This window comes from Camelina sativa, chromosome 13 (genome assembly GCF_030686135.1).
Source record: "Camelina sativa cultivar CO46 ecotype springtype chromosome 13, ASM3068613v1".
NCBI lineage: Eukaryota > Viridiplantae > Streptophyta > Magnoliopsida > Brassicales > Brassicaceae > Camelina > Camelina sativa.
In genome coordinates this window covers 3,285,275-3,298,153 of record NC_141892.1, presented here as the reverse complement: position 1 = coordinate 3,298,153, position 12,879 = coordinate 3,285,275, and the positions used below count along the sequence as shown (strand labels likewise).

The window sequence follows — 12,879 nt, the reverse complement described above, 5'->3', positions numbered from 1 at the left end:
GTAAAACAAAAAAATCTTGGATTATTAATAAATTCAATTATTATGTTATTGGTTTAGTATTTTATATCATTTTCTTCATAGAAAAAGTCATGAAAACACTAACATTTCATAGAAAAAGTCATGAAAACACTAACATCAAATAGAGAGATTTGTGAATCATATTCCATAACTTTCTTTTTTTTTTTTGTTGAAAAAAAAACGTGGGTCTTTTGAGATATATATTCATAGCTTGCTCTGTCCTCATCTTTTCGACACTTCTCTCAGACTCAACATATCTTTATATCAACCTTTTTGTTACGTATTGGGTAGAGAGAAAATTTTCTCAATTATGTATTCGGTGGTTAGTTCATATCAACTAACCTTAACATGAATCAATTTGTGTACGTACGTGAGTATGTATTTCCATATGAACTTCAAATCTCAATTATGTGTTCCGTGGTTTATGAAAGTTATCTCTTTTCTTATTACACAACACAATGTTTCACTTGTATAAGTGCTTTAATGCACAGAAAGAAGATGAGAAAGTCTAGTTGTACGGAAGATAAGAGAGAAGGTTTAGATTTTTTTTTTCACTGAAATGTTGAATAAACAAGAGAATACATTGTGCAATATTTTTTAGAAAGATTTGACAAGATTTTACAAGAGATTTTACTAGATTAGGAAAAACAAATCAGCAAGATTTTAAACAATTTTCTAACAATCACCTAGAATCCTTCATTCAAATTCTCTTAAAATCCTAAACCAATACCCCCATTAATTATTATATATGTCAAATCTTATGACTTTACGATTAACAAAACAAAAGATTACTATACTAATATGAACTTTACAAATTACAATTCATTAATCATTCGCAACATGCATGCAACGTATCTATGTTATCGCTATGCATGAAAGTCTCTACAATGTTCTTAAACCAAGAAAATTGTAGAATAAGCTTCTACAACTAATTTCAAAACTGTCTCATTTTATATGCAACCATTAGGGAATCAACCTTCAAATTCAAATATAGCCCATAGCCCAAATGGATGGGGACATCAGTGATCAGATATGTATTACATGGAAAAGGTAATGAGAAGAAAGATCAACGATGCTGGTAATTCAAGTCTACAAACTGGAAAGTGACAAAAAAACACACACACACACCCACACAAGATAGTCAGAAAGAATAATTAAGGTTGGGATGAGAATTAGAGACGAGAGAGTTGAGAAAGGTTAATGGGGTAACAATCGGATTTGGAACCATTAAAGGCTCTACGAGCAATTATGAGATTAAAAGCTTCTGTTGGGTGAAATGCATCCCAGAACACGTGCCGGTCTCTGAAAGCACATGGTACCGCTAGTGGCAAACACGTTATTTCACCCCGGTTTCTCCCTACTCCACAGCATCCTCTATCCGTCACTTCGAATCCTACAAAGATTTATTAAACCATCCATTTCAAACGTAATTAGATTCATATATGAAGTGATCTGAACTAACCTAAAACGAAACCTTTGATTAGAAAATGTAGTAGAAGAGATAAATAAGTTAGATACTTAACCGTAAGCAAAAGGGTTGGTGAGGATATCCACGGCGGCTCCATATGTGTTGCCGTATACAAAGATGCCTTCACTGGCGGTTTTGTTGTCGGAGTTGAGACGATCCACCAGCGATATGAGGCGGTTGTTGAAAAGTTCAGCCATCTCGTTAACCGCCTCCACACATTCACCTGGTGGAGCCGCTCGGGCTGCTAGTTGGTCCGGTATACAACCCAATGGACCCACACCGGCTAGTACAAATTTCCTAAACCCCTTTCCATACAACTCCTAAACAAAAATGTAAGAATTATAACGTTTAAACATATAATTGCAACACTTGATAACCATAAATTTGTAACTATATATATATATATATATACATATACGGTTTTAGGCACCCGATGACACACACATATATATGGTTGATTAGTAGTTAATTATAGAAACATGGTAAAAGATGCATGGAGTATATAAGACTTACAAGGAGATGAGTGGTAAAGTTGGAGACAAGTAGGTCGGCGAAAGAAGTAGGATCGTAAATGGAGCTTGTGAGGAAAAGCGATGGTTTTAGATAATTGTTGATGTAGTCATTGTTCCCCAATGACACCACCACCAATGACTTTGCCATATACTCCTTTACTGACTCTGATCTACTCATCCTAGTTATCTCCACTAATGTCTTCTCGAAGTTCTCCACTTGTCTTGCCATGCTGAATCTCTCTCCCTTCATGCATGCAACTCCACATTTATTAGTATTATTTACTAATACTCATGCGCATGTCTTTAGCCAAAAGCTTCATGCACCCAATCAAAGCCACTTGACATTTAATACTCTTCGTGATTCAAATGTGGCTAGCCAAATACATAAATTTCAATATCTAAATCCGTGTGCTTATAAACATAAAAAAAATCTAGTACAAAACTTACCTTTTGGTTTTAGTTTTGGAGGTTTTGAACTTGGATTCTTTATAGAAAATTCATAATGTTTATCGGGTTAAATCAATTTTATTAAACAAATTACAAATGTCAATATTAACTTAACTAACGTGAAAAACATACATATAACCTATACTTAGTCAAATTGTTTTGATTTTTTAAAAATATATTATGAAAACATTAAGATACAAATAAAGTACCAATTGGCGACCGGTTTCTTCTAAGATTCCTCCGGCAGCCGAGGCATAGTTCACTCCCCGGCTAATATCAACTTCTCCGTCCACCGTATCCATAAACGCCGGTATATCTGGCAACCCTAGCAACTCTCCTGCAACCATCCATGTACATCCCCATTACTAGATAACTTAACGCAAAATGGAGAAATGAAAAAATCTTGTCCTAAATATATGCATGCAGAGAGACCAATGTAGTGTATATATGTACCGACGAAATCGACGATGGTTTTGCCGTTACAGAAGCGACCGGTAGGTTGGTTTCCGGCGAAATCAATGCCGTAAGGGAGATAGTTGGACCTAGCCAGTGAGTTCAAGTGGTTATTGTTTCCATTGTCCACCAACGAGTCTCCGAACACAAACATCGCCGGAAACATTGCCGTGTCCGATGAGTCTTCTCCACCGGCGAGTACTGCTACTACTACAAACCATGATACAAGTACTAAGGAGTGTACTGCGAAAGACGACATGACTATGTCTTTAAAATTTGAATATTTCACTCTCATGCATGGTGGCTCGAGATATAAGTAGAGATGGTGGCTTCTTCGATATAGTATTATCTTTCAATTATTTATTTCGTATCAATGAATTTAATGAGCTCTGTTTTTGCCGTTGACTTTATAAAACAGAAAACTGTAGTAGAAAATGAATGGTACATGTAGCGGTTTCTCTTTAAAGGCAACAAAGCCTAGATAAACATTAATTCGACAGGTCAGTCTCATTAGCTCAAAACTTGATGGATGGTGATTTCCTGATTGGTGCAGGGAAAGCCCTCAAAGACCAAATCTACTTATCATTTCTTTGCCTTTATACTCAAATAAATACCATATGGTCATTATATTGCATAATTCTTTTCAGTGTTATAAATTCATGAAACACGAAAGAGAGATGTGTAGGTAAAAAATTCATTGCAAGAGCCGATCTTCGCATTTATAGTTGAACGCAAATTATGGGTGACAAGAAAGTTTTACCGGACATAAAAAGTGGTTATTAACAGTAGGTAAATAGTTAAAAGTAAAAATATCGGACAAAGAAGTATAAAAGTATATATATTATCATTTTTGTGATTGATTATAATAAAAGCAGTTAAGTGACTCAACGGTCATAGTTCAATCGCAAACTATATACAAATATTTCAGAAATTTTATCTATTTAATAGAAGAACTTATAAAAGATTCACAAAAGTAATTTGGTCAATATTTCTGTTGTAGTAAAAGAAATGTCTATCAATAGTTTATTTACTTTATTTTATTTTATCAACAATTCAGTCTCTTTTCTCAACTAAAAAAATATACAAGGGACGGATTAGGTGGATGTAAACTATAGAATTGAAAGTTTAGGGAAAATATGAGAGATAAAATAAGTACGAGGGCAACACTGCGCAATAACTAAAACCTAGAAATCGTTTGGTAAAAGTGCTACGACGACGGTCTGTGAGAAGACGCCAATCTTAACGACGCGTTATATAACATTTTGTCCAAAAAAAGATTAAGCAAGGCAGCAGCCCCCAAACCAAGGGAGAGAGAAAGGCAAAAAACTGAGAGAGAGAGAGAGAGAGAGGCGTAACGAACTCAAGAGAGGCCAAAATCCGAATCCACTTTGCCATTTCTACTTCCCGGCGGGGGGAAAATCCAAAACGGAGTTTGCTTCTTCGTCCTCTGCTTCAGTTTCAATTGGTAAAAAATAAATCCGTTTTCGTTATTTTCTGTCTTCATTTTTAGGGTTTCAATGTTTCGTTGTGGTGATTTCAAATTATGTGTGTTTCGCTCTAGGTCGTATTAGAATCAGGTGCATTTCTGATTTGTTGAATTAATTTGGGGTTTGTTGATTTTGGTAGTGATGAGTGGTGTTCCGAAGAGATCTCATGAAGAGGGTGTTACTCATCCACCACCTTCTTCTTCCTCAGCAGCTAAATACCCTCACGATGATTCAGGATCTTACCCTAAACCCACGCATCCCCCTGTAACTCCACCGCCTGCTCAGGTTCATCATCACCATCAGCATCCCCAATCTCAACCTCAACCTCACATCCACTCGCCTCCTCATCATCACCATCAGCATCCCCAATCTCAACCTCAACCTCACATCCACTCGCCTCCTCATCCTCACTCTCACCCACCACTTGCTGCTGCTTCTTCTGCTCCTTATGAGGTTGATTCTAGAACGGTTAAGTTTGCCAGAAGTGAGCCTAGAGATGGAGAGAGACGCTCTCCTCTTGTGTATCGGTCTCCTTCGCTGCCCACCACTGTTTCTTCAAGTGACCCTCATTTGACTCACACCCCTGTGCTGTCCGAACCCAGTGCTAAGGATGGCAGGGAAGTTCGGGCTGAGAGCCGAGATAACAGGAGTGATGGGAGAGAGATCTATGGTGAGACTAAGAGGGAGATTCAGGGTCCCAAGGGAGACAGAGATGTGAAGTTTGAGAGATCAGTCGACGACTTCAGCGGAAAAGGTAATACTGGAAGCTATTCTAGGAATGATGGGAGAGAGATATATAGCGAGACAAAGAGGGATATTCAGGGTCCTAAGAGTGACAGGGATGCCAAGTTTGAGCGTCCAGGGGATGATTTTACCGGAAAAGGTAGTAATACCGGAAACTATACTAGGGATACCAAATTTGATAGGGAGAATCAGAACTTTAATGAGCAAAAAGGTGAGGTTAAAATGGAAAAGGACGGGCCTAGTCACTTGGCTTGGAAAGAGCAGAAGGATTACCATAGAGGGAAGAGAGTTGCTGAAGGTTCGACCGCAAATGTGGATTCATGGGTGGCATCCCGGGGTAATACGCAAGGCCCAACTGACGTCGTTGGGCCTAAAGATTCCTCGGCGCCTGTGGAAGGACCTCATTTAGAAGGACGTGAAACCGTTGGAGAAAACAAGGTTGATGCAAAAACAGAAGATAGATTTAAGGATAAAGAGAAGAAAAGAAAAGAGTTGAAGCATCGAGAATGGGGGGACCGAGACAAGGATAAAAGCGACCGAAGAGGATCCGTGCTTGTTGGTAGTGTCATGAGTGAACCCAAAGAGATTGGAAGAGAAGAAAGAGAAGCCGATAGGTGGGAACGAGAGAGGATGGAGCAGAAAGATCGCGAAAGGAATAAAGAGAAAGATAAAGACCATGTCAAAAGAGAGGCGAGGACTGGCGCTGGGAAAGAGGTCTCGCAGAATGAGAAAGAGTTGGGAGAAGCATCTGTCAAACCTGCAGAGCAGGAATATGTGGCGGCACCAGAGCAGAAGAAGCAGAATGAACCGGATAATTGGGAAAAAGACGAAAGGGAATCAAAGGAAAAAAGGAGAGAGAGGGATGGTGATTCAGAGGCAGAAAGAGCTGAAAAGCGCAGCAGAATTGGTGAAAAGGAATCTGAAGATGGGTGTTTGGAGGGTGAAGGAGCTACAGAGAGGGAAAAGGATGCCTTCAATTATGGAGTTCAGCAGCGGAAGAGAGCGCTGAGACCGAGAGGCAGTCCACAAACTATAAACCGCGACCGTGTCCATTCACGGAGTCAGGACAACGAAGGGTGCGTCTCTCTCATTTAATTCTACCTATACTTAGTCCAATTATGTGTTTCTCATTGCTTAGCAGACTCCTTTTTATTTTATTATTTAGAGGGACATACTCCATTGACTAAAATTGGAACCTATATAGTAGAATCTGCAGGTCATAATACCGTATTATATGATGAAGGGGCTATTATTGTTGGAATATCCTAGTACCATTATTGCTTTCCTCTTAAGAGATGAAAAGCCTTGAAACAAAATCGTGCACCTTAGATTTTGTAATGTCGTATCTCTTAAATGTTGGAACCCAAATTTGATTTTTCTCTGGATTCCCTTCCTCAACACTCCTTTTCTATCTCCGTTAAGAATATTATGTCATTTATCACATAAGTTAGGTATTAGCTAAGCTCAGGACTTTTCTTTCTTGAAATTACCGACCTGTGTTTAATGTATTATGATTGTTTTTATTTTGCAGAGTACAAGGTAATCTTTCATTTCTAGATCCTTAAGAACGGATCGAGTTGCACTGCTTGGAGAACAACAGTAAACAAACCCGGTTAACTTGGCATTTGTCTTTTGCGTATCATTGAAATGGTCATCTACGAACAGATATGTTCTTGATAACCAATCTATGTCGTGGTTTCTAGTTGTCCCTAGGTCACTGTTCCTTACTCTCACAGTAGAATGTCAAATATAAAATTCATCAAGATCTAAAAAAATTGAGATACTAAACGTTCCTTAATGCTACTTTAGATTTGAGATACTAAACGTTCGTTACTAATATCCTTGATTTTTTTTTTCCTTTTCAGAATTTCTCTAAGTAGGTTTATTTAACTTTTATCAACTGTCTGTTGCTTTTATCTTCTAATGGGCTGCTTTGCTAAAAATCAATTTGCAGTTTATAATTTGGTCAGACTGTCAGCTTGTTGAGTTTTATTGTGATGATTCAGGAAAGTCAGAGATGTCGATTGTTGTTTACAAAGTTGGCGAATGTATGCAAGAACTGATTAAGCTGTGGAAAGAATATGATTTGTCCCAGCCTGACAAAAGCGGTGATTTCGCAAATAATGGCCCCACTCTCGAAGTTAGGATTCCAGCTGAGCATGTTACAGCTACAAATCGTCAAGTAAGACAGAATATAGATCCAATATCTCATGATCTTTATATTGGTTTTCTTCAAGATGACTTGTGTCATAGTATCTCATATAGTCTTAGTTCCAATCTGCATCTTTGTTTAATTAAGCGCTATAATTTACTTTGCGTATTAATTTGGTAAAGACAGCTCTTTTTAGAGCATCCTTTGTTTGTTGTCTGCTGAGACCTTTGGCTCGTATCTATGCAGGTAAGAGGTGGCCAGCTATGGGGAACAGATATATACACAGACGATTCGGATCTTGTTGCTGGTACATGTCCTAATGAATCTTTGCAGTTGATGTCTTTCTTTGGTCCGAACATCACACTGATTCTAGTCTATCTGGCATCTAGTTCTCATGCATACAGGTTACTGTCGTCCCACTGCTTCTCCTCCTCCACCGACAATGCAAGAGTTGCGCGCTACTATTAGAGTCTTGCCGTCACAAGATTGTAAGTTAGCTTACCTCTATCTTGCTTATTATTCCTTTAATTAAGTGTTCCATGTCCATGGACAAAAACTTCATACTATATTGAGTTTCTCTCTGTTTACAAGAAGAGAGAACTTTTATTGAGCTTTCATTCTAATTAAGAAATTGGTTAGACTACACCTCCAAGCTAAGGAACAATGTCCGTTCTCGAGCATGGGGAGCTGGAATCGGATGCAGTTACAGAGTTGAGCGGTGCTATATACTGAAGGTGATTTGACATCTGTAATCTGTCCTTTTATTACATTGACAACCTTCTCCCACTATGTGCATAATATCCACTTTATGAAATTTCTGATGATATGATTCCAGAAAGGAGGTGGAACTATTGAACTGGAACCCTCTCTTACACACTCCTCAACTGTGGAGCCAACACTTGCACCAATGGCTGTTGAGAGATCTATGACCACCAGAGCTGCAGCTTCGGTATTTTTCCTTCCAGTTTGGAAATATCTGCTCTCTTAGTGTTCCCATTCTTTACTTCATTTGGATCTTTGATCAGACAGATAGCAGTATCGTTGACTGCTAGCATTTGGTGCAATCCTCTACAACTATTGCATTATGACAGATGGTCTTTTTGGTGTGCATAATTTTCTCATATTTTATATCCTTTGATCACTGATGACTTTGTTTACCGTTTTGTAGAATGCTCTGCGGCAACAAAGGTTTGTACGAGAAGTGACAATACAATACAACCTCTGCAATGAACCTTGGTAACCGTCTGAATTTTTTCTCCCAATGCTTCAAAGAAATGTTCACTGAGTGTCCTAACTGTATCATGAATCTTTATCACCTGAAAGGTTCAGACAGACGCAAGATGAGTTCTACTCACTCATTGTTCTACTTTTTTGCAGGATCAAATATAGCATAAGCATTGTTGCTGATAAGGGTCTCAAGAAGCCTCTTTTCACCTCTGCCCGCTTGAAGAAAGGAGAAGTTTTGTACTTAGAAACACATTCATGCAGGTATTCACAAATCATATAAACACATGTGTTTTCATTGACATGAATAAGGTCTTGAAGGCTGAATTGATCTTTGTATGGAAAAAGGTATGAGCTCTGTTTCGCGGGAGAGAAGACTATCAAGGCAATCCAAGCCTCACAACAACAATCATCACATGAACCTATGGAGACAGATAACAATAATAACAAGTCACAAAACCATCTGACAAACGGTGACAAAACAGATTCAGACAACAGTTTAATCGATGTTTTCCGTTGGTCACGCTGTAAGAAACCTCTCCCGCAGAAGGTTATGCGGTCTATCGGGTTTCCACTCCCAGCAGATCATATCGAGGTACATACTTCCATTCTGACTCTATTTTTGATTGTAAAGAATAGTTGATGATGATTAAGGATTTTGAATTGAGTAGGTGTTGGAGGAGAATCTTGATTGGGAAGATGTACAGTGGTCACAAACTGGTGTTTGGATTGCTGGAATAGAGTACACACTTGCTCGTGTTCATTTTCTCTCGCCCAACTAAAACCAAGCTTTCATTCCTTTCCTTCTTTTCTCCCTTCTTACAAAACTCTTATTATCCTTCATTTTATGATTAGAGAACAGTTTCTTTGGGCTGTGTCTTTTTGTCTACTTCTTCATTGTAAAATTTGTGGAAGTTAAATATTTGATTGTCAATTTTAGTATAAGAGTACAGACTACAGATATAATCATGGGTTCTTTATAAATCAATCTCCTCCTGTATTGGTTCTTTATAAATCAATCTCCTCCTGTATTTTTCCTCATGCTTCCTAATTTATGTATTAGCTTTGTTTTTCAATTATGGTGAGATACCCGAAAAATCGAAGATTAAGCACTTGAATAATCAACTCAATTAGGCAAATTAAAGGTATGGTATAAACTCAATTTTGAGATTTAGGATTAAGCTTTCGTGACTCATAATCATAATCAGAAGAATCATAATCAGAATCGTCTTCACTTGGAATATGGCCCATAGGATATCCTCCAACAGCTAAGGTTTCCCAAAGCCAAACTTCACTTACAGTTGCAACCAAATCCTCTGATGATGGAGGACGAGGGAGTGCCAGGAAAACATTGTGGGGCTTCGCCTCTTTCAAAAACTTAAGAGCCCTCATGAACTGGGTCTGTTCTGACACGTCTCCAATGATCAGCAACAAGTTTATTCTTGAGCGATTTTCGCCTGCCTCGCATAACAGGTCCACTAAAATCTTTTTACGTCTCTCATCTTCAGCTTCTGAATATATATATATATATATATATATATATATATATAAACGCAGACCATCAAAAGATATGGTAAAACTGAGGGAGAGAGAGGGAGAGAGTCTTCACCTTTAGAGTCACCTGAAGATGCGTGCATCAACCAAATATAAGGACCGCTAGGCCTACTATCACGCGTTAGAAAATAATCACAATATGCCCTAAATTCCAGAATGTGTGTAGTTGGATACCCAATATTCGATAGGGATTTTTGGACGTTGTTCCAAATATCATAACTGTCAAGACCTTCAGGGATCGGGCATGCCTTCACGTCCCAAATTATAACTGTTTTATTAACGTATATTAGGGATCAACTCACGTCCCTAATTGAGTTGATTAATCACGTCCGATAGACCGCTATCTGTCTGATCGAAAATCCAAATGAAGTAAAGGTATGATATAAACTCAATTTTAAGATTTTGGTCCACAGTTAGAGAAAATATGAGTTGATCGGATATTTTACTAATGTGGACGCTTTGGTTAATCTCCCACTCTCTCAGGCTTTAAGCAAAAGCTTTTTCCATCTTCGTTTTCATCCTCTTCGTTTCCGTTTCTAAATGTAAGCTTTGTGTTCATCGAAATCAAAATCCAAATTTATTGTCATGTATCGAGTCAAAAAAAACCCTAGCTTTCGAGCTTAGAGGTTCGATCATTGTTTTGATTCTCTTACGTGAAAGCTTTTTTTGGTCTTTTTTTGAAGGATGTCTGGTGATGATGAACCTTGCTCTGGCTCTGGAGATGAAGTTAACGTCACTGGTGGACAGAACAAGCGTACACCTTCTAGTTCTGGACCAACAACAACACGCAAGAGAGGTCGCAAGGCTTGTGGCGATGCAATTGTTGAAGCAATGCTAGAAATCGCAGCAGCTTCCAAAATGAGGGCAGCGGCATTGACCAAGGACGTGGATAGAACAAGGTGTTGATCAACATACCTATTTTCTTGCCTTGGATTTGTTTGAGAACCCCACTTCTCGGGAAATTTTCATCTCTTTGAAGTATGAGAAACGATTCAAGTGGCTACAGGGAAAGTGTAGTAGAGCTGCTTAGTTTTTGCTCATCTGTATGTTATAGTTCCTAAAAATTTGACCTTTTTGCTCTGTATGTTACTTCTAGTGAAATGATTTTATTGCTTTAGCGAGCTGCTTTCGTTTGCTTATGAATGAAGATTGTCACTGGTAGAAACATTGATCATATGGAATTGCTCTGTTATCTTTGGCTCTACTTTCAGATTCGTCCACTAGTAGCGACGATTTTGACATAGAATTGGATGAGATGGAATTAGTTGCTGCAGCTGCTGGTTACTTGTACTACCACAGTTGTGTGAATCAACCTCAGAGTAATTCGCCTCCTACGATATGTACATATTTGAAAGCCTTGCTAGAAGGACCTGTTAAAGATTGCAGGGAACTGCTTCGGATGGATAAGCATGTGTTTCATAAGCTATCTGAAACACTTCGAGGGAAAGGCCTGCTGCGTGATACTCCTGGTGTTTTGGTAGAGGAGCAGGTTGCTATATTCTTAAGCATCATTGGTCATAATCAGCGAATCAGAGTGATACAAGAGAGGTTCCAACGTTCTGGTGAAACCATTAACCGGCATTTCAACAACGTGCTAAAGGCGGTTAAGTCCTTGTCACGTGAGTTCCTTCACCCACCACCTCTGGAAACACCTCCAGAGATAGTCAATAGCAAAAGGCTTTATCCATATTTCCAGGTAATGAAAGAATCTAATCATCATTACAAGAGTTTTGGAATTGTGATGCAAAGTTCTTAGTTTTGCTTTTTTCTATACCCTTATCTCAGGATTGCATCGGAGTTATAGATGGCTTGCAAATTCCTGCTCACCTTCCTACAAAACACCAGTCCCGGTTTCAGAACAAGAAAGGCATACTATTCACAGTTTATATTTGTCTATCCGGGATGGGAAGGCTCTGTTGAGGATTTACACATCTTAAGAGCAGTCCTAGACGATCCAAACCAGAATTTCCCACAAGCTCCCAAAGGTTCTTTGTCTAACTTTCTTATACATCCAGAATATCCCTTGAGATTTCTACGAGTCCCATCTCAAGTTTGCTCCCTTTCTCCAGGAAAATATTATCTTGTCGATAGAGACTACACAAACACAGAAGGATATATTGCTCCATACCCTGGAACAAGGTACTGTCTCCATGAGTTCCGTGGCGCAAGCCAAATGCCACAGAACGCACAAGAGCTTTTCAATCACCGGCACATGTGTCTAAGCAACGTTATTCAAAGATCATTCAGCATGCTGAAAACCCGGTTTCCAATCCTGGAATCTGCGCCTCAGTATCCGTTCCATGTCCAGAGGGATCTGGTGATTGCTACTTGTACTCTACATAACTTCATGAAGAGGGAAGACGGGATTCACGACTGGCTCTTCGCTGCTTGTGCTGAAGATGTTGGTCCAGTGGAGGAACCGTATGGACAAGAGGAGGAAGTAGTGGAATTGCTGCAATTGAATTCTACGCCTACAGATATTGTAGCTGATTCTCTTCGAGACTCCACTCATGCACAAGGGCATTTTGGTAATCAGAATGAATGTTCCATTGAGTTTCTTTTTGTTAAGAAACAGATTTGTGTTAAGCTGAATTTGGATTGGCTTCTCTTTAGAACTGATTGCAGATTGAATCTACATGTCAAAATTCATCGAGCTGACCACTTGTAATACATGGAAGAAGTAAGATGGAACTCAATAGACTCTAGTCCGATAAACAAAAGAACGGTTTATTACTTCTTTTTTTGCTCATTTTTTTTTCCTATACTGAAATCGATTGAATAGTCTTTTTTTTTTTTTGAATCAGCTATAGCACAGCAGCC

General features: G+C 38.7%; 2 protein-coding genes and 2 pseudogenes across 4 annotated transcripts; 3 read left to right on the top strand and 1 right to left on the bottom strand.

Moving 5' to 3' along the window:
- Positions 1–950: 950 nt before the first annotated feature.
- LOC104734870 (GDSL esterase/lipase At5g08460) lies at positions 951–3,184 on the bottom strand. Its single transcript, XM_010454539.3, has 5 exons — positions 2,899–3,184; positions 2,655–2,782; positions 2,000–2,242; positions 1,542–1,806; positions 951–1,411 (listed from the first exon to the last, which is right to left on the bottom strand). Exons 1-5 carry the CDS (start codon positions 3,155–3,157, stop codon positions 1,191–1,193), a joined length of 1,116 nt encoding a protein of 371 aa, XP_010452841.3. The 5' UTR covers positions 3,158–3,184; the 3' UTR covers positions 951–1,190.
- A 931-nt stretch (positions 3,185–4,115) lies between these two features.
- On the top strand, positions 4,116–9,520 carry LOC104734869 (uncharacterized). Its single transcript, XM_087481047.1, is given in 12 exon segments — positions 4,116–4,363; positions 4,525–6,205; positions 6,661–6,728; positions 7,136–7,311; positions 7,528–7,588; positions 7,671–7,769; positions 7,921–8,015; positions 8,117–8,230; positions 8,450–8,517; positions 8,659–8,769; positions 8,854–9,100; positions 9,177–9,520. Coding segments are annotated over 11 exon segments (2,829 nt in total). The 5' UTR covers positions 4,116–4,363; positions 4,525–4,526; the 3' UTR covers positions 9,288–9,520.
- Positions 9,521–10,504: 984 nt separating this feature from the next.
- LOC147929165 (uncharacterized) lies at positions 10,505–11,141 on the top strand (annotated as a pseudogene). Its single transcript, XR_015577840.1, has 2 exons — positions 10,505–10,601; positions 10,743–11,141. The product of XR_015577840.1 is annotated as an uncharacterized LOC147929165 (transcript).
- Positions 11,142–11,201: 60 nt separating this feature from the next.
- Positions 11,202–12,759, top strand: LOC104737893 (uncharacterized; annotated as a pseudogene). The gene is made up of 4 exons (XR_015578566.1): positions 11,202–11,217; positions 11,271–11,755; positions 11,845–12,044; positions 12,129–12,759. The product of XR_015578566.1 is annotated as an uncharacterized LOC104737893 (transcript).
- The last annotated feature ends 120 nt before the right edge of the window (positions 12,760–12,879 follow it).

Excerpts from the sequence above, each read along its gene's own strand:
- LOC104734870 (XM_010454539.3), bottom strand. The coding sequence starts at position 3,157 with ATGTCGTCTTTCGCAGTACACTCCTTAGTACTTGTATCATGGTTTGTA. Across the intron at positions 2,243-2,654 it reads AAGAAACCGGTCGCCAATTG|GGAGAGAGATTCAGCATGGC; the intron begins GTACTTTATTTG and ends GCATGCATGAAG. Across the intron at positions 1,807-1,999 it reads ACTTTACCACTCATCTCCTT|GAGTTGTATGGAAAGGGGTT; the intron begins GTAAGTCTTATA and ends ATTTTTGTTTAG.